Source organism: Phragmites australis, chromosome 13 (genome assembly GCF_958298935.1).
Source record: "Phragmites australis chromosome 13, lpPhrAust1.1, whole genome shotgun sequence".
In the NCBI taxonomy this organism is placed as follows: Eukaryota; Viridiplantae; Streptophyta; class Magnoliopsida; order Poales; family Poaceae; genus Phragmites; species Phragmites australis.
Window position 1 is genome coordinate 12,449,600 of NC_084933.1, and position 20,809 is coordinate 12,470,408.

The following is a 20,809-nucleotide window of genomic DNA, read 5'->3' on the forward strand; positions in this document are numbered from 1 at the left end:
TATATGGGGACGTAGAGACCCTTGCCTTAGTGGCTCAAGCTCTGAAATGATCACGGTGGCAAGGGACCAGAAGAGAGGCTTGTGGTGAGACCTTGCCTTGGTGGCTTAATAGCTCATCTGGGTTGAGATCTTGTCTTTGTGACTTGGTGGCTCAATAGCCGTGACCAGGTACCGACCGGGAGCATATCCTTAGTGTAGCTCTAACGTGGATTGTAGATAACATTCATGCCATCGATACCACGGGAAAAAAAAAAATCCTTGTGTCAAGTTTGCTCTCTATCTAATTTACGTTTCCGTATTTACATTCTTGCATTTACCTTCTTAGATAGGTTGCAAGTCCTTTCATCGGTAAAGTAGATACACTAGACAAACCTATAGCACATTTAGATAAAAACTGATATAGGTTTATCTGATATTGTTTTTAGAGCCAAAATAGTTCTAAGTATCCTAATTCATCCCCTCTTAGAACATTACTGATCCCTTCAACCACTCTCTCTCTAGTCCCTACACACGCTTTCTCCTCGTCACTTTCTTCACCTTTTCCCATTCTTCTCTCTTCCTTGTTCCCGCCCCATTGCTGTCACCAGTCACTAGCTCGACTTGGACGCTAGCTCCATTTGAGGATGTGGTGACTGATTTAAGGTGCCAACAACTCGATTTGGTGCGAAGGAGACGAATTTGATGTAGGAGTACCAATTGGTGGCCTCCCTGGCTGCCTCGCCGCTACACCTCCGCCATCGCTGCATCAGGCTCTATCCTCGCCTCGCCCTGGTGCTATCGTCCTCACTCCGCTCGGCGACGCTGTCCTCACCTCCACTAGATTCTGACAAGGTCCATATCTACTCATATGAGGCTGGCACCATCCCTACCTGGTGGTCACAGCTCGGCTCGGTCATCGGCGTGAGCATACACGAAGGTGGGTCGAAGTGGGAGGGGTGGCAGCCGTGGTCATGAGGAAACACGTGTTGGGGTCCCTCTTTCTGCACAACTCGTTGCTCCAGCCGTTGCTTCTGATCTTCCTCAAGTGAGGCAAGCGCTACCTCTAACAGCTTGGGAGGTCAACATCTCTCCGCTTTTTCCCTCCACATGGCATCCGAGCCTGCACTATCCAACCTGGAGCTTTAGTCATGCCTTAACGTGTAACCTGGCCTGATCCACTGGCCCAATGTGGGAAGCCATGGATGGGCAAGACACACCACACACCTGACTGCTCTCGCTCTTATAGCTCGTAGCGTCACATGGGCCCACACGTTGCACTCGATGCGTCGCCCGGTTGGCCCAGTTGATTAGTCACCCTACCTCATGAAAGCAAATTTTATAGAATCTATCCTGCGAAAAATCTTCTTCTAGATAATAACACGTGTCAACTTAATCTCTTCTCCTCAGCTCAGCTATTAAATTATAAAATAAATAATATAAATAAGTTTCACGGAGGCTTTCTAATAAAATCTTACTTCCCCACCCCCACTTCACAGCACCGGAGACCAAATCCCATCCCGGCTCAAATTCAAATCCACCTCGCCCCCCCCTACTTCCCCGGTTCCCCCTCTCCCCAACGTCTCTCTCTCTCGTCACTCTCTCGCTCTCACTCTCACTCTCACTCTCTCTCCGCCCGCGGTCTCCGCAGGCTGCAGCCATGAGGTCGCTCTTCTCGCGGCACGCGCGCCCCCCCACCACGCCGCCGCCCCCTTCCTTCTACGGCGGCGGCGAAACCCCGCCGCGGCGCCGCACCCCTAAGGAGAACGTAGACCCCTCCTCCTCCTCCTCCCCGGCGCACCACCACCACTCCACCCCTGACCGCGCCGCCTCCCCATTCCGCTCCCCGTCCTCCGCCGCCAAGCCGCTCTCCGCCCGCAACCGCCTCCCCCCGCGCCCGCCGTCCGGGAACCCGCTCAAGCGCAAGCTCGACGTCTCCTCCACGGCTGGGGCCGCGGGCCCGGCGCACGACGCGGCGCCCGCGCCCGACTCCGGCGTCCAGGCACGGCTAGGGTTCCGTGGTGTTGTTAGGGATTCGGTGGTGGGGCGATAGATCTGGCTTGACGGGGGTTGTTTCTGTTGGTTTTGCCGTTTTGGTCGCAGGTAGTGGTGAGGATACGGCCGCCGTGCCGGCTGCAGGAGGAGGATGCAGGCGAGGATGGGCGGGGGCCGGATGCCTGCGTGCGCAAGACGGCGGCCAACTCGGTCGCGATCCATGGGCAGGACTTCACGTTCGATGCGGTGGCCGACGCGGTCTCCACGCAGGTGAGGTTGGGTCAAATTTTGGGCGGTCCCCCCCCCCCCCCCAACCCGCCGCGGGAGGGGGGGGGGGTGATTCTCCGAGCTTGGGGTTTCTGTGGGCACGGTATGGATTAGGGGTTACCTCAATTTTGGGGGATTTCAGTAGGTAGCGCAGAGAGGTAAATGATTTGATGTCCAGTGCTAATGGCTGTGTTATTAGTTTGGATTTCAGGGAATGTATATATCTGTTGGTCAATATAACCTGCAATTTTCTTCATTTGCTCGTTTTAGTTTGATGTTATTATCACTGTAGGTCAAGGTCTAGGTCTGATTTTAGCTGACGCAGCTAAGGTTAGTTGTCGCTGTACTACATACTTCAAACTTATTGTTACTTCTGTTTAGGAGTTAGATTGATTGGTAGTCTTTAGAGCTTTTCGTATTTTTGCTGGATTTTGTTCTTGGAGTTCATATTTGTCATTTGTTCCTTTATTATGATTATTGCAATTCTCTTTATCTTTGCATAGTTTCATTATATATTTATTCCAGTTTATTGTTTGACTGCATTTGTTGTTTGGCGTGGTCTTGGGTCTATATGTGTTTAATTTGTATGGGCTTTTATAGGAGGATATCTTTAAGCTTGTTGGGCTGCCACTTGTTGAAAATTGCTTATCGGGCTTCAACAGCTCAATATTTGCCTACGGACAGGTGATTTTATCTTCAGTTTAACATTTAAATCATGTTATGTCTGGTTCCTGGAAACAAATTGACTGATACTCTCATTCTTATTTTGTCATCTTAAAAGACTGGCAGTGGAAAAACCTACACTATGTGGGGGCCTCTGTCTGCGCTGTCAGAAGATTCAATGAGCAGCGAGAGGGGACTGACACCCCACGTATTTGAGCAGTTGTTCTCCCGCATTAAAGAAGTAATGTGACGAGTTTTTTCTAAACTGCCTTTCTGTTAAGATTTTTTCTGAGTTGAAGCTGAAACTTTCTGTCCCATTTGCAGGAACAAGTTAAACATGCGGATAAAGAGCTAACTTACAATTGCGTCTGCTCTTTTGTTGAGGAAATTTCTGTTCTTAGTACCTAGAAACATATTGTAACCATTCTTGTTTGCCACAGGAAATGTGATCCAATTTTATTGTAATGTGCAGATCTACAACGAACATATAACTGATTTGCTAGATCCGTTGCAAAAGAATCTTCAGGTGAAAAAGCAAATGGCGAAGTTCAGTAGCAAAGCCCGATTGCCTTTGCTCATTTTGCTAATATATAACCTATTCGTTTGCAGATTAGGGAGGATGTCAGAACTGCTTGTGTTTATGTTGAATCATTGACAAAGGAGTTGGTTTTCTCTATGAAGGATGTAACTCAGTTGCTGGTGAAGGTGTGTGTACCTCGATATTGACATCTAACAGAATTATTGACATGTATACGATCTCAACTATTTGTGCTGATGATATTGATCCTAATGTCCAACAGTGGTATTTGGTAATTATCACTCTCAGATACGATTCTCAACTATGCATATGATGATTTAGTCACTGAACTGGTACATACTATGCCCGGCCATTCTGACAATTATGTTGAATTTACTTGAGTTCTAATTGTCATTGAACATGGTAGTGCCATACTGGAAGATTTTTATGGCAATTCTTGATTTATGCAAACTGCATAATTCTTGGTTCTCTGCAATTTGATCACAGAATGGCAGATTTCTTCAGATTAATATAATCCAGTAACCCATACAGATACATCCTATTTTTTCTTAATTTTGTTTTAAACTTATTTATTGCTAATGATGCAGGGCCTGGCAAATCGAAAGACTGGGGCAACGAGTGCAAATGCAGACAGCTCACGCTCGCATTGTGTTTTCACGTGTGTCATTAAGTCTGAATTGAAGGTATTTTTTGAATTTGGGCCTGCATTACTTTATAATTTTATTCATCATTCTAACCCTACCTTCAACTTATATCTGCATGTTACTTAGAAAAATATGATTGTAACTGTGACTTGTGAGTGCAGTTATTTTACCTGTAATAAGTGTTCTTGTTCTTTTTATAACGATTTTCTATCTTGTCATCTTTCTTTGGGCTGTTTGTGTCATTGATCATCTCCAACCTATTACTCCCTCCGGCCATAAATACATGACGTTTTAGACAAGGCACGGTCCCCGATGCGTAGCTTTGACCACTATTTTCTATTATGTTTATAAAATCTAATAAATTTGTGGCAATATGAAAGCATTTTTCAAGACAAATCTACACATATGATTGTAATGTTTCCAAACTAAATATTTTGAAAGCTATTGTTAGTCAAAGTTGTAAAAGTTTGACCACATCTTATCCAAAACATCATGTCTTTATGATCAGAGAGAATACTAGTTTGCTCCATTTTGCCAAAGCATATGTCCATTATTTATGTTTGATTGCATATATGTATCTTGCTATAACTGGATCTCCTTTAGCTGTTACATTTTGCTAAAGCGTATTTCTGAAAGGTGTGGTCATGGAACAACTGTTCCAAATCCTCGCAATCTCTTCTTCTCTTATGAAAAGGATGAATCATCATGTTACATTCTGCTAAAACGTATTTCATGCGTTTTTTATTAATCTGTGGTATTGTCAAGGGCACCTGGCCCTAGGGTAGCCGGACCTCGACTACGAAGCTCGTAGTCTCGATCCGTGGTTGAGGCGAGGTTATGCCCCTCTGCGCTCAGGATTGGTTAGAGAAGAAGGAGGAGATTAGGGAAATTGTTCTTTCTTTTCCCCCCCTATCGAGTGTTCCCGTACAGGAATATATGGCCAAGGCCTAAACCAAATCAGAGCCGATTGCTCCTAGAATTCAGGACTGGAAATAGGAAACAGATCATAGGAAACTATCCTATCCTTCCAACTTAGCCACTGGTGGAGGTCTGGCCGTGCGCATCGCCATGCGCGTCCATCGCGCTCGCTGCGCGTTCAGCGGCTCTGCGCACATCGCGGGCTCGCTGGCGCCGGGAATACGTGCGCCCCCACATGACATCTCTCCCCCCGTCGAGGAGCAGCTCGTCCTCGAGCTGGAACGCTGGGTACTTGGCGCAGAAAGGCTCGACGTCTTCTCATGTCGCCGATGCCGCAGACTCCCCTTTCCACTGGACCAAGACCTGGCGCACACCACGAGCCAGGCGTGTCCATACTGCACGTTCCGGCTCTGGGGCAATGGTTCCATGATGAATAGGAGGCAGAGGCGGCGGAGCATCCGGAGGCGGCCCTTGGAACTTCTTGAGGAGGCCGACGTGGAATACGTCGTGCAGACGAGCTCGGGGAGGCAGGGCGAGACGGACAGCGACGGCGTTGATCAACTCGATGACACGGTAGGGCCCGTAGAACCGAGGCTTGAGCTTGCCGGGGACTGCCTGGGCCAGGGACGACGCCGCGCGCTGCCGGAGGCGGAGGAGTGCCCAGTCACCCACCTGGTACGTGACTTGGCGATGGGCTTTGTCATAGTGAAGCTTCTGGACAGCCTGAGCCTGTTCCAGCCGGTAGCGGATGTCGGCGAGGAACTCTTCACGTTCTTCCATGCTCTTGGCGACGGCAGCCACCCTCGTGTCTCCCGGTTCATAAGACCGGATGGATGGCGGATCGCGCCCGTAGACAACGCGGAACGGCGTGTCCCGCAACGAAGTCTGGTAGGCGGTGTTGAAGACGAACTCCGCCCATGGCAGCCACCGCAGCCATTGACGCGGCCGATCTCCAGTGAGGCAGCGCAGGTACATAATGATGACGCGGTTGGCGGCCTCCGATTGTCCATCCGACTGGGGATGGAAAGCAGTGGTCATGTGCAACTTGGTGCCCACCAAGCGCATGAGCTCGCGCCAGAACTTCGAGGTGAAGACCGGATCACGGTCGGACACCATGGACTGTGGTACACCGTGTAGACGAACGATGTCGGCGAAGAACGCTTGAGCGACGGTCTCGGCGGAGTACGGATGCGCCAAGGGAATGAAGTGGCAGTACTTGCTGAACCTGTCCACCACTGTCAGTATGACTGACTTGCCCCTGACGCGTGGCAGAGCTTCGACGAAGTCAAGGGCGATGTCCGTCCAGACACCCTGCGGGACGGGCAGCGGTAGGAGGAGACCAGCCGGGTGCAAGTGCTCCGACTTGTATCGCTGACAAGTGGCGCAAGCGCGCACAAAGTTCTGCACGAGCTGTTTCATGTTAGGGAAGTGAAAGTCACGCCGCAGCCGGTGCAACGTGCGCTGGACCCCTTCATGCCCGTCCTCATGGACGGCTGCCATGATCTCCTGCACGAGGGGAGACGCCGGTGGGATGTAGAGGCGCCTGCCGAACTGCACCATGTCGTCGACGATCGCCCACGGCGCTCCTCTGGAGCCCGCGCGTACTTCGTCCTGGATGGCGACGAGTGCCGGGTCGGAGAGCTGTGCTTGGCGGAGACGCGTGACGAAGTCGAAGCGGGGAGCCGAGAGGACCAGGATGGCCCCGTCGTCCGCCGTATCGCGCCGAGAGAGAGCGTCCGCCACCGCGTTCGCTGTTCCGGGCTTGACTCGACGGAAAAATCAAAGCCCAGAAGCTTCCCCACCCAATGATGTTGGGGAATTGTCGCGAGCCGCTGGTCCAACAAGTACTTGAGGCTATAATGATCCGTCTTGACGAGGAAGCGGCGGCCCCACAGGTACGGTCGCCAGTGCCGGATGGCGTGGACGAGGCCGATGAGCTCCCGCTCGTAAGCAGCGAGGGCTCGATGCCGAGGCGCGACTGGCTGGCTGAAGAAGGCAATCGGGTGGCCGTCCTGGACGAGCACCGCGCCGAACCCGTGTGACGAGGCGTCGCACTCGACGACGAACATCTTGGAGAAGTCCGGCATGGCGAGGATCGGGGCTGAGGTGACCGCAGCCTTGAGCGCGCCGAACGCCGCGGCCGCCGCCTCAGTCCAGGAGAAGCCATCCTTCTTGAGGAGGGCCGTCAGTGGCGCGGCGACGGTGCCGTAGTTGGGGACGAATTTGCGGTAGTACCCCGCCAAGCCGAGGAAGCCTCGCACTGCCCGCGCCGAGCGAGGTACCGACCAGTCATGGATAGCCTGCACCTTGGCCGGGTCCATGGCGACGCCTGCCGCTGATATGACGTGGCCGAGGTACGCGACAGAGGCGGCACCGAAGGCGCACTTGGCGCGCTTGACGAAGAGCTGGTGCCGCCGAAGCTCGGAGAGGACGACGCGGAGGTGGCGCAGATGGTCCGCCCATGTCTTGCTATAGATCAAAATATCGTCAAAGAAGACAAGTACAAAGCGACGGAGGAACGGCCGGAGTACGTCGTTCATGAGGGCTTGGAACGTCGCCGGGGCGTTGCACAACCCGAACGGCATCACCAAGAACTCATAGAGACCGTCGTGGGTGCGGAATGCGGTCTTGTGTACATCTTCCGGCCGCATCCGCACCTGATGGTACCCCGACCGCAAGTCCAGCTTGGTGAAGAACCGCGCGCCGTGGAGCTCGTCGAGGAGTTCATCGACGACGGGAATGGGGAACGCGTCCTTGACTGTGAGCGCGTTCAGGGCGCGGTAGTCGACGCAGAACCTCCACGAGCCGTCCGCTTTCTTGACGAGGATGACCGGCGAAGAGAACGCCGAGTCGCTGCGGCGGACGATGCCCTGCTCGATCATGGCAGCGCACTGCCGCTCGAGTTCATCTTTGTGGGCCGCCGGGTACCTGTACGGGCGGACTGCCACCGGTGGCGCTCCCGGCTTGAGGACGATGCTGTGGTTGCGGGCACGCTTGGGTGGCAGCCCCTTGGGCTCTGCGAAGACGTCCTCGAAGGAGGCCAGCAGCTCGTCGAGGAGGGAGTCGCTGGCTACTGCAGCGGAGAGGGCCGGCGCACTAGGCGTGGCCACGCCCGACCAGCAGACCTCGCGGCCGTGTCGGTTGAACGACATGGTGCGCGCGGTGAAGTCCCAGATGATCGGTCCGAGGGTGGCCATCCACTGCGTCCCCAGGACCAAATCGTACCCTGCAAGTGGCATGACAAAAAGGTCGACGTGGAACTCGTTGCCGGCGATAGAGATCGGTGCTTGCCGGAGGACGCCTGGGCACGTGACCTTCTCGCCGTTGGCCACGGTTGCCGTGAGACGCGGCCGAGGTTGGACAGGCAGCCCGGTACGGCGAGCAGCAGCCTCGGCGATGAAGTTGTGGGTCGAACCGGTGTCGAGGAGCGCGACGAGAGTGGTGGCGCCCAGCGACACGCTGATCTGCATCGTGTCGCAGATCGGCACGCCGCCGACCGCGTGCAGGGAGAAGACCGGTGTCTCTGTGTCCGGTGCCTCGCCTGCCGCGACGTCGTCGGTGTCGGCGATCTCCACGCCGTCGATGTAGAAGAGCCGCCTGCAGACACGGTTATGCCCACGTGTGTACTTCTCGTTGCAGTTGTAGCAGAGGCCGAAGCGGCGTCGCTCCTCCTGCTCCCCCTGGGACAGGCGTTTCACCGGGCGGTCTTCCACCGTGGCCGTGGGTGCTGCAGCCTTGTCGACGGGTGGAGCCGGTAGGCCGAGACGTGGAGCTGGAGCTGGCAGCAGGCCGCGGGTCGCGGGCTTGGCTGGTGCCGGCGTGTACTGCTCCCGCAGCTCCAGTTGCCGCGCCAAGCTCATGGCGGCCGCCAGCGACTGGGGGTTCTGGATGCGGACGTCGATGCTGAGCGGCGGTAGGAGACCCCCGGTGAAGAGCTGCACCCGTTGCGCCTCCTCCAGAGGACCCGCGCGTGCCAGAAGCGCTTGGAAACGGTCCTGGTACTCGGCGACCGTGCTCGTGCGCCGGCAATCGGCGAGCTCGAACAGCGGCGCAGATCGCAGTGGCGGTCCGTAGCGCAGGTTGAGGAGGTCGGCGAAGCGGCGCCAGGATGGAGTACCCTCGTCCTGCTGAACTTGGATGTACCACATCTGGGCTCCCTCCTCCAGGTTGTAGGACGCCATCCAAACCTTCTCTTCTTCCATGATCCGCTGCTGATGGAAATACGACTCGCATCGATTGATAAAAATGAGCGGGTCGGACTTGCCATCATACCGCGGAAAATCCATCTTCTGGAACCGAGGCGGCCGGTCGTTGTGGTGCTCGCCGGTGGCCTGCCTGCGGCCCGAGGAGGATGACCGATCGGAGGACAGGGCAAGGATTGCCTTGGCGTTGGCCTCCGCGGTGGCTTGCAGGGTTTGGACGGCCTTGGCCAGCGCCTCCACGGTGGCCTTGAGGTCGGGTTGATCACCCATGGCGGCGGTGCAGGAGGACGCGGAGGATGCGGAGGCGGGGGAGGGTGGCGCGGCGGTTAGAGATGGTGGCGCGGCGGCTGGTGGTGAGGCGGAGCGAGCGGACGGGGATCGCCGGGACCGTGATACCAGGTTGTCAAGGGCACCTGGCCCTAGGGTAGCCGGACCTCGACTACGAAGCTCGTAGTCTCGATCCGTGGTTGAGGCGAGGTTATGCCCCTCTGCGCTCAGGATTGGTTAGAGAAGAAGAAGGAGGAGATTAGGGAAATTGTTCTTTCTTTTCCCCCCCTATCGAGTGTTCCCGTACAGGAATATATGGCCAAGGCCTAAACCAAATCAGAGCCGATTGCTCCTAGAATTCAGGACTGGAAATAGGAAACAGATCATAGGAAACTATCCTATCCTTCCAACTTAGCCACTGGTGGAGGTCTGGCCGTGCGCATCGCCATGCGCGTCCATCGCGCTCGCTGCGCGTTCAGCGGCTCTGCGCACATCGCGGGCTCGCTGGCGCCGGGAATACGTGCGCCCCCACATGACAGGTATTGCTTGGTCGCCACTGTTTTCACCATGCAGCGCACGGCTTTAAACTCATTGCTGGGCGTGTTCAGTTTTGATAGAAACCTTACTTTTTTTTATTATTATATGAATGGGATGAATCTGCTTCTGCAGTCTTTTCTTGTTGGTTTCAGTTTAGGTACATCTATTAGCTATTTACTTGTTTGCTATTGTTCTGCAGAATCCTGAGGATGGATCAAGCAGCACAAGATCAAGCAAGATAAACTTAGTAGATCTTGCTGGATCAGAGAGCCAAAAACTAACAAATGCAGTTGGAGATCGTCTAAAAGAAGCTGGAAATATAAATCGCTCACTTTCACAGCTTGGGTAAAGTTCTGTTTATAGTTTAGACTAAAAGCTACATATTCAAGGATTTAAGTCGGATCTTTGCTAATTTCTCGAAACATCTGCTAATAGCTTAATTCAGTTTAAGGACTACTAAACTAATGATACATGTGGTTTTACTGGACTTCTTGATGTCCTGAAATTAGAGTTGTGTAACACTTCTCAAGTTATGGAATGATCACATAAGCTGTTGACATGGATTATGGCTATATCAAATGCATGTTGATGAATGTTGAATCTGATTTTCCCCATCATTTTCTTTTCTGGATGTGAAATCTTGCCATGCCAGACTGATTTTCCCATTGACACATCTTCCGGGTTTTTTATTTTTTCATTTACTTGATGCAGTAAGTGGATATAGTTATGTAATGAAGGTTCTGATATAACTATGATTTTGGTCACTGCAGAAATTTGATTAATATACTGGCAGAAATATCGCAGTCTGGAAAGCAAAGGCACCATGTTCCCTATCGCGATTCCAAGCTGACATTTCTGTTACAAGAATCCCTGGGAGGCAATGCAAAGCTTGCAATGATATGTGCTGTATCGCCTTCTCAAAGGTACTATCTGAGTTCAACCACAACTGTTTTCTTCTCTTTCCATTTAGCGTTGGTTCCTCACGACATTTTCTTTGTTGTTATACAGCTGTAAGAGTGAAACTTTAAGCACTCTTAGATTTGCTCAACGTGCTAAAGCTATAAAAAACAATGCTGTTATTAATGAAGAAAAAGTCGAAGATGTAAATGTGCTGCGTGAGCAAATCAGGCAATTGAAGGTACGATAAGTGTTATCATCTGACAACCAAGTTTTTCTATAATGTTTTGGTCTTCCAACTCAAGTTTCATGATCATTTTTTTTATTTTCTTGATCCTACACTACAGGACGAACTGCAACGAATGAAGTCTAATGGAGGCTTAGAAGGAAACAATGGCAGTTTCTCCACTGGATGGAATGCTAGGCGGAGTTTGCATCTGCTGAAAATGAGCTTGAGTCGGCCTACAACATTCCAAGCTATCAAAGAAGACAGTGATGAGGAAATGGAAATTGATGAGAATGACGTTGAGAAGCCCTACAATGCTGTAAATACAGTAACATCTCCTATTGGAGATAAAGAATCTAAAGGGCTAAAAGCTTCAATGGAGATAAGTGCTCTTGACGGGGATAAGAATTTGATACCCACAAAAAGGTCCTGCTCTGATGCTAATAAATTTAGCACTGATACTGATGGTGGAGATTGCAGGTGCAAGTTAAACCTTGCTGCCAGTATACAGAGGGGACTTCAAGTCATTGAAAGTCATCAAAACAATGGTGCGTGGAGGAGAGCATCGATTGGCTTAAATGCTAGAATCATGGACGTTCAGCCTTGCAAGGTTGATGTAGCAATTCAGACTGATCCTGAAGGATCTGAAGCCAGAGATAATGCTCTAGCTCTAATCCCTAGTTGTCTGCTTGAAGCTTCTGCAAATGCGAGTAGGGATCCCAATGCTTGCAGGGAGCTACGATTGGTACCAGCTGATGGAGCAGTACCTTCTGATGAACAAAAACAGCAACACATACTGAAAGTAAGTTCAAGTGAAAATTTCCATGTGCGAATTTATACATCAGTTAAGTTGGGTGTTTATTCAAGCATATCTTTTTGTCTATGTAGGCTGTGGAGAAGGTCCTGGCTGGAACTATCAGGCGAGAGATGGCACGTGATGAACAGTGTGCAAAGCAGGCTGCAGAAATTAGACAACTAAATCGTCTGGTGGGTGTTTTCTCTCAGTGCATAAAACAAGTAACTATATGTTCGTCTGTGTTAACCATTCTCTTTTGCAGGTGCAACAATATAAGCATGAACGTGAATGCAATGCTGTAATTATACAAACACTGGAAGGAAAAATTGCTAGGCTTGAAAGTCTTATGGATGGAACTTTACCAACTGAAGAATTCATGAATGAAGAGTATCTATCACTTATGAATGAGCATAAGGTCGTCAGAATTTTCCATTCCCACTATACTTATATTAATTCATTTTTTAAGTCAGCATTTTCTAATCAGCAATTGCCTTCAACTAACAAATGCAGATCCTCCAAAAGAAATATGATAACCATCCTGAAGTTTTACATGCTGAAATTGAGCTAAAGAGACTCCAGGAGGAATTGGACATGTTCAGGAATTCCGTGGATGAGAAAGAAATTATGCAGGAGGAGATACAGGATCTGAAAAATCAATTGCATTGTATGCTTTCATCATCCTCATCAATTCGTAAACTGTGGCCTCCGCCGCGATTGTCTCAGGGAACTAATTCTTCACCTGGAAGAAAAGATAAATATGGTGATACTAATGTTGGGGATGCTCCCGATTGGATTGAAACTGAGAGTAAATGGATTACACTCACAGACGAGCTTAGAGTTGAACTCGAAGCAAATAAATCTCTGGTTGGAAGGTTGCATTCAGAATTGGATTCTGAGAAGAAATGCTCAGAGGAACTGAAGGAGGCATTACAAACAGCAATGCAGGGACATGCAAGAATCTTGGAACAGTATGCTGAACTTCAAGAAAAGCATATTAGTCTGCTTGCACTGCATAGGAGGATGCGTGAAGGTGTTGATGATTTGAAGATGAGAGCAGCAAAAGCTGGTGTCAATGGTGCTGAATTATGGTTCATCAATTCCCTTTCTGCTGAAATCTCAGTTCTTAGAGCTGAAAATGAAGGCCTTAAGGTCCAGCTAAGGGATACTGCTGAAGCTGTTCAGGCAGCTGGTGAATTACTTGTACGATTGAAGGACGCAGAGGAAGCCGAAGCACTAGCCAAGGTACCCACATCACTCAGACCTTACCTTTTGGTAGACAAATGAGTAGGATGCTTGGAATGTGCTAGATATAGGTTGTTGTTAGTTAATCCTTGTGTGTCGGTTTGTGTTAGTTTAATCTTTTTGCTATATATTGGGCTGGCCCCCTGGTTGTAATGAGAAAAAGCTTTAGAGCTTCTAAATCTATGAAAAATTGTTAGCAGCGAGAAAACTCCTATGCCCAATGTGTGCTTGCATCTATGTTCTTCCAACCCATCTCTCGCAGAATCGAACCTAACAATTGGTATCGGAGCTAGGATTGATCGATCCCGGCGATGTCAGCTCCTACGAGTGGTGCGGTTCCGAGTCCCTGACAGCACTTCAATCGCCGCCGCCACGACAATTGCGAAACTGAGACGTCAGTGGACGCGATGTGATCGTCCAACGTGTGGCCATGACAAGTGCGTGCGAGGCAAGAAAACTGAGAGCACTCGTGCGGGAAAGGTAACACGCAGAGCGGGGGGAAGAGGAGCGGGACCAGACCTAAGAGAACTCCAGAGCAGGATGTGTCGCCATCTCTCAAGCCCAGAATCAGATCTGCCGCCGTCCGCCTCCCGTAGCCCCTGCTGCTTCAATCCAGCTCCAACACGTACACCGCCGTCGACGCCTCCCCAATGACCAGTCCCTACCCCATCCCCACTTCCGCTGTCGTTGCCTCTTGTCATTCGCCGGTCCACCAGACCCCGCCCACTCCAGCGGGTCTCTGCTCCCCTACAACGGCTCATGGAGCTGTGGACTTCTTCGCACTTCTGCAGGCCGCAGCAGCTTGGGGCAGCTCGTCGACTCCTCCGCAGCTCTGCTCTGTGTCGACTCCTCCGCAGTTACTAACTTGGTCGGCTGGCTCTATGTAGTTGTATAATTGTATAATTGCTCTGCTCTGCTGGCCTTGGTAATGCTTTGCTCTGTGTAGTTGATTGTTGAATGCTGATAGCTAGTTGATAGTTGTGCTTGTACATTTATGTGAAGTGAGTATAGCGTCGCCTCGCCGCACGCCATACTCGCCTAAAAGGTGTGAAGGTGGTTAGGTGCCTCGCCTTACCGTCGTAATAACTATGCGCTGGAGGCTATCCTCCACGCTGTGCCCTAGGAGATGATTGGCACGCTCGTTGTTAAAATGAGCGCCAAAAAGGCATGGGATGCTATCAAATCGATGCGCGTCGGTGACAATTGCATCAGCAAGGCCTCAGCGTAATAGCTACGGAAGGAATTTGAGGAAATCTCGTTCTGTGATGGGGAGATGATCGATGATTCTGCGATATGTATCTCCGGCCTCGTCACCAACCTCACCAGGCTCGGAGAAATGATTGAAGAACAGAGCATGGTAGAAAAATATCTTCGTGTAGTCCTCAAGATTTTTTTGCAGATTGCTCTGTCCATTGAGACTCTTCTCTGTCACTTGATGCTCACGCTGGAGGAAGTGATTGGGTGGCTAAAAGCTGTGGAGGATCGTCTTGATCCAGAAGAATTCCCTGTTGTCGGCGTGGCTTGCACGCATGAAGGAGCAGAAGTAGGGCGAAGGGTCCTCAAGCAGCGGCAATGCTCGTCGCCGTGCGCGCATCGTGGAACAAAAGGGGAGGCGGCGGCTTCGATAGCTAGGAGGTCGCACACGATCTCTCCCACGACAAGTGCCGTAATTGCGGCCGCTATGGCCACTGGGTCAAGCACTGTCGATCGCTTAAGGAGCATGCTTATTTGGCCCGTGGCGAGGAGGAAACAAATGAGCCAACGCTCTTGATGGCGCAAGTGTGCGCTCTCAGTGATGCGTAGGAGCCACAACCAAGCAACATCTACCTCGACGAGCCTCGTGCGCAAGTCCACCTTGGTGTCACTGACGACGGCGACTACTCAGAGAGTTAGTATTTCAACACCGGCGCCACCAACCACATGACGGGTCGCCACAATGTCTTCGTGAAGCTCGATCGAGGTGGTGGGCTTCGTTCGTTTCGGAGATGGCTCCGGTGGTCGACATCCGCGGTTGTGACACGATCCTGTTCGCTGGGAAGAATAGAGAGCACAAGGCTCTCTTCATTCCACGGCTGAAGAATAGCATCATCAGTGTGGGCCACCTGGACGAAGCGGCTCCAAGGTGCTGATCGAGGACGACATCTTGCGGATCTAAGACCTCCAACGCCGCCTCCTCGTCAAAGTTCATCGTGGGCACAACCGGATGTACATCCTGCTCCTCGACGTTGCTCGTTCTATTTGTCTCGCGGCGCACCATGACGAGAACTCCTGGTGGTGGCACACACGCTACGACCACATAAGCCTCAATGCACTTAGGCGGTTGGCGCGCCATGAGATGGTGTGGGGCTTGCCGTAGCTAGAGTACGTTGAGCGGCTATGCGACACGTGCGTCATCACCAAGCACCGTCGAGCTCTGTTCCCATCACATGCCAAGTATCTAGCGAAAGAGCAACTTGACCTCGTCCATGGACATCTTTGCGGTCCCATCACTCCAGCGACACCAGGTGGACGTCGTTTCTTCTTGTTGATGGTAGACGACGCCAGCCGCTATATATGGCTGACGCTTCTGGCTGCGAAGAGCGACGCAACGATGGCGATCAAGGTAATCCAGGCGGATGTGGAGAGCGATTGGAAGCTTCACGTCCTTTGCACCGACAACGGCGGTGAATTCACATCCATTGTATTCACAAGCCACTGCGCGAATTGTGGTACAGTCCACAACAGAACGGCGTGGTGGAGAGACGCAATTAGTCGATCGTCTCGGAGGCATACCGACGGAGATTCGGGGAGAGGTGGTGAGCATCGCCGTCTTCCTGCTCAATTGCGCACTGACGAAGAGCATGGATGGCATGACGTCGTTAGATGCGTGGCACGGTCGGAAGCTGGTGGTGAACTTCTTGCGCACCTTCGGTTGTCTAGCGTGCATCAAGGAGGCACAACTGCATCTGCGGAAGATTGATGACATGAGCGCGCCATGTGTCTTCATCGGCTATGAGCATACAACCTCTACGACCTGAGCACCAAGCGCGTCCGCATGTTGTGAGATGTGATCTTCGACGAAGACACTGGATGGAGTTGGGAGGCGGATGCAGCTAGGAGTGTGGCTCTGCCGAGCGACTTCGCTATGGAGGTTATGATGAGTCAACTCCATCTCCCAATAGTTCATAAGTCCACCTCAACCGGAGGAGAAACACCGGTGACGGAACCACCCGCACCAAGTCCAGCGGCGGTTGATGCGTCGCCTAGAACGTCGAATGACGAATCTACCAGGGAGGCAAACTTCGTCACGCCATTGTCGAATGACAGCGTCAGGCTTGACGCACACCACGGCAACAGCCCAATACGATACCACATCATCGACAAGCTGCTCGATGATGGGGGAGCTTCGGCGGGATACACTACCCGTTTCCTGGATGACGCCGAGCTGCACTTGGCGAGCGCAGGAGAGTCGAGCTTCTTCGTCAAGGCAGAATGTGTCGTGGCGTGGTGAGCAGCGATGCTAGAAGAGATGAAGTCCATCAAGGGGAACGAGACATGGATCCTGGTGGAGTTGCTGCGTGGACACCACCCAATCAGACTCAAATAGGTGTTCAAATTCAAGAAAGATGAAGCCAGGGTTGTGATCAAGCACAAAGCCCGCCTTGTCGCCATGGGTTATGTGCAGCAGTCGGGCATGGACTTCGATGAGGTATTCACACCTGTTGCCAGAGTCAGTGTGCCTGCTGCTGGCGCTAGCTGCCAAAGAGGAATGGCCGGTCCATCACATTGATGTGAAATCGGCCTTTCTCAACAGCGCATTAGAAGAGAAAGTGTATGTTGCGCGGTTGTCGGGGTTCGTCATCACCGGAGAAGAGCAAGCGCATGGTTCTGCGGCTGCGGAAGGTGCTCTACAGCCTGCGACAAACATCGCGCGCATGGAATGCGAAGCTCGACGGCACATTGAGGGCTCTCGGCTTAGAGCAAAGCGCGCACGAACATGCGACATACCGGCGCAGCCTTGGCAACACATTGCTGCTCCTTGGGGTCTACTTGGATGATCGGATCATCACGGGATTGGCAAAAGGGGAGATTGATTGATTAAAGGCGTTGATGAAGACTCAATTTAGGATGAGCGACCTCGGTTTGCTTTCCTTCTACCTTGGGATCGAGGTCCAACAGAGAACAACTGCGATGGCATCACGCTGTGCCAAGCGCACAACGCCGCTTGAATCCTGGTGATGGCGCGGACGAGTGATTGCAGGGAGCTCACACCCTGATGGAGGAACAACTCAAGATTAGTTGCGAGAGCACGGCGATAGAAATTGACGTGAGGAGTACTGGAGGCTTGTCGGAAGCCTTAGCTACCTCATCCACTTGCGCCTGAGTCTCACCTTCAGCGTCGGGTTCGTGAGCCACTTCATGGAGCGACTAACTCAAGAGCATTTGGTGGCCATGAAGAGGATCCTACATTATGTTGACGGGACAATCAACAACAACTGCCGCTACGGAAATGCAAAGATGGACGGCTGGTCGGCTACAGAGACAACGACCTCGCTGGTGACATTGATTCACAGAAGAGCACTTTTGTCACTCTATTCTTTTACGATGACAACTTGGTGAGTTGACATTCTCTCAAACAGATGGTGGTGACCCTGTTGTCCTGTGAAGCAGAGTATGTTGCCACCACCACTGTAGCTACACAAGGTGTGTGGTTGGCTCGTTTGCTCGGTGACTTCATGGGGAAGCCTGCCGATACTGTTGAGCTCAAGGTTGACAACAAATCAGCTCTAGCACTGAGCAGAAACCCTATGTTCCATGAGCATAGTAAGCACATCGATATGTGCTACCACTTCATCAGGGAGTGCTTGGACAACATGAGTGTCATTGTAGACTTCATTGGCATCAAGGACTAGCTCGTATACATCTTAACAAAGGCATTAGGACGAGTTCGATCTCAGAAGCCTAGAGCTAGAACTGGAATGGTCCAAATTAAACTTAAGCAAGCACACAAAACTTAGAGGAAGTAATGTTAGTCCTTGTGTGTCGGTTTGTGTGTGCCTATATGTATTGGGTTGACCCCCCCTGGTTGTAATGAGAAAAAGCCTTAAAGCTTCTAAATCCATGAAAAACTTTTGTTAGCAGCGACAAAACTCCTGTGCCCAGTGTGTGCTCGTGTGTGTTCTTCCAATCCACCTCTCACGGGATCGAATCTAACAGTTGTCAACAGTTGAGAATACACCATAATTTATGAATTTGGTAGATCAAAACTTTAGGATGAAAATGTGGATTGTGAATTCCCATATAGTTGATTGTATTTTGTTAGCCAAGCACGTCAAATGTTAGTAGCATCAGATTGGATTTTCAGTTCCAGTAAAACAAGCTTTTTCTTCATTTTTGGCAGAGGCGGGCCTTGTTAGCAGAGCAGGAGACGGAGAAAGCCTATCAGGAGATTGACAACTTGAAAAAGAATTATGATCAGGAAATCCTTGCCTCGAACCAGCGTCTCCCTGAATCCTCCCATATAGTTGATTGTATTTTGTTAGCCAAGCACGTCAAATGTTAGTAGCATCAGATTGGATTTTCAGTTCCAGTAAAACAAGCTTTTTCTTCATTTTTTGCAGAGGCGGACTTTGTTAGCAGAGCAGGAGACGGAGAAAGCCTATCAGGAGATTGACAACTTGAAAAAGAATTATGATCAGGAAATCCTTGCCTCGAACCAGCGTCTCCCTGAATCCTCTCAGCACAAGGAAGTTATACAGCAAGCTGATCCTAGCGATCTTGAGCCTGCTAGGTATGACACAGCTAGGAGCCCCGGGGACCAGCAGTGGCGGGAGGAGTTCAGCACCTTACAACAGGGCGGATCATTTGAGGTCTCCAGGAGCTCGGACCTCAACTCGTGGTTTTACGGATATGACAAATGTAACATTTGACGATGCAATGCTTAATTCGTTCAGTCCTAGTTTCACCACTGAAAGGTGGTAGTATAATATTGTACACCTAGTAAGCAGAGGGGAAGGGCACCACTGAAGGTGTTGTGCCTCACCATCTTGTGAGGTGCGCACAGATTCTTCAGATCCTCGAAAGGGTTGTATTCTGTCTTGTAAATTCAGATGGACGATTTTACATTACAAGAGAGCAACAGCGATGTTCTGTTACTGTAACCTTGCCAATAAGACCCTATTTGTTTGCCCCTGGGGGGAACAAACAGGGCCTAAGTGCAAATTGTGCGGTAAGGTATGGTTGGTCATGGTTCAGCGTCTCGCCAGACATCTTGCACGTTGCAGCTATTCTCGTGCATGTACAGGTCAGGAATTCTTGACCCCCTTTTCGTTTCTGGTGCACATCATCGGAACTGTTCCCCGGTCCTGGTAGCATGTAATGAACTAGTTCAATTTATTTTTCCTACCAGCTGGAATATTTTGCAAACTTCATAGTTCGTCGCATTTTGTGATGAACGATGCTGTTTCCCGGTAACCTTTGAAGAATTGGCTTGTCAAAACTCTTCTATATGTGAAATAATACTGCAAATTTATTATAGTCGCTAAGAGTTCCTGTAACTTTTTTTTTTTTTGAGATTTGAAGTTTCTGCACTGTGCCGGCACAGTTGTGGATCTCGTTATGGGAGCGACAAGTTTCTATCTAACTTTTTCGTTCGGGTAATTTCAGTTTCGACAAGTTATGCTACGAGTCAACTTATATGCTATTGTGTCGGATGTCGTTACGATGAATATGTTTTCTTTCCTGCCCTACAAATTAAGAGGATATTAAGTCAATGTAAGATATAAATTGTAAGGATTATCAATTAAGTTATCTCAAGATTATATTGAGGCCTATAAGACAACACCATTCTCCTAGACTCAACAAGAAAGCTAACGTCGTGTTAATTGGCCAACTATGGAAAGACCTATGCCAAGTGAGTTCTAACACACACGGGAGTAGTGGACATAAATAATTGGCCACCAATGCAAAGACCTGACACGGACAAAGATGCACATGTGTAAAGCGATCTGAAGCAACAGGGAGCAGATCTCGCTAGACGCCCCATACTATTCTTCCATCTTAGCTGTGCTTTGTTAGCTTGTGCTCTGTTTGGACGTCGCTGTATGATATCATCTCGGCATGCAGGGGAGGCGACAGGCACTCATCGATCCCTTCCATTCCCAGAGGTTCCATGGAAGGACCGGCACTGTTCGTGTGCATGGATACACAGCACAGATCGGTTTATCTGGACACGACATCTCACCAAATAGTCTTATAGAATATGTTTGGTTAGTTGTCAAACATTGTTAGGTCACAGATATAACACGATCTTACCTAAGGTGTCGTGACCGATTAAATTGTTAGTCATACTTAGACCTGATTTAGTAAAGAGGTGCTATAATATGTGAAAGTAAATCGAACATGCCTAAGTACCTAACCAATCAAGCCTAAGATCTTCCTTGCGGCTGAACAGGAAAGCAGAGCAGAGTAGCCTCTCGAAAAGGTTCAGAGGTAAACATGGCAACCTTCTCGAATAGACTGAAGAACACAGGATCAACGCATCTGATTGTGGTAAATTTTAGATCTTTTCTGGTTTGAATGTATCGAGCTTTCCACACACCTATCGATTCATTGAACCAAAAAAGTTAACAATTGATGATAGTTAACTAAGTTTACGTTACA

The 20,809-nt window shown here is 50.4% G+C and overlaps 1 protein-coding gene across 1 annotated transcript; it reads left to right on the forward strand.

Moving 5' to 3' along the window:
* Positions 1-1,490: 1,490 nt before the first annotated feature.
* On the forward strand, positions 1,491-19,583 carry LOC133889729 (kinesin-like protein KIN-12A). Its single transcript, XM_062330190.1, has 16 exons — positions 1,491-1,978; positions 2,080-2,241; positions 2,839-2,922; positions 3,020-3,142; positions 3,226-3,283; positions 3,372-3,427; positions 3,511-3,606; positions 4,027-4,122; positions 10,207-10,352; positions 10,778-10,930; positions 11,016-11,145; positions 11,252-11,932; positions 12,019-12,117; positions 12,189-12,341; positions 12,437-13,168; positions 18,769-19,583. The coding sequence occupies exons 1-16, from the start codon at positions 1,637-1,639 to the stop codon at positions 19,075-19,077; spliced, it is 3,420 nt and encodes a 1,139-aa protein (XP_062186174.1). The 5' UTR covers positions 1,491-1,636; the 3' UTR covers positions 19,078-19,583.
* Positions 19,584-20,809: the final 1,226 nt, after the last annotated feature.

Bases quoted from the DNA above. Each gene is read 5' to 3' on its own strand.
- LOC133889729 (XM_062330190.1), top strand. From the start codon at position 1,637: ATGAGGTCGCTCTTCTCGCGGCACGCGCGCCCCCCCACCACGCCGCCG. The intron at 1,979-2,079 runs GCACGGCTAGGG...TTTTGGTCGCAG, and splicing joins CGCCCGACTCCGGCGTCCAG to GTAGTGGTGAGGATACGGCC. The intron at 13,169-18,768 runs GTACCCACATCA...CATTTTTTGCAG, and splicing joins AAGCCGAAGCACTAGCCAAG to AGGCGGACTTTGTTAGCAGA.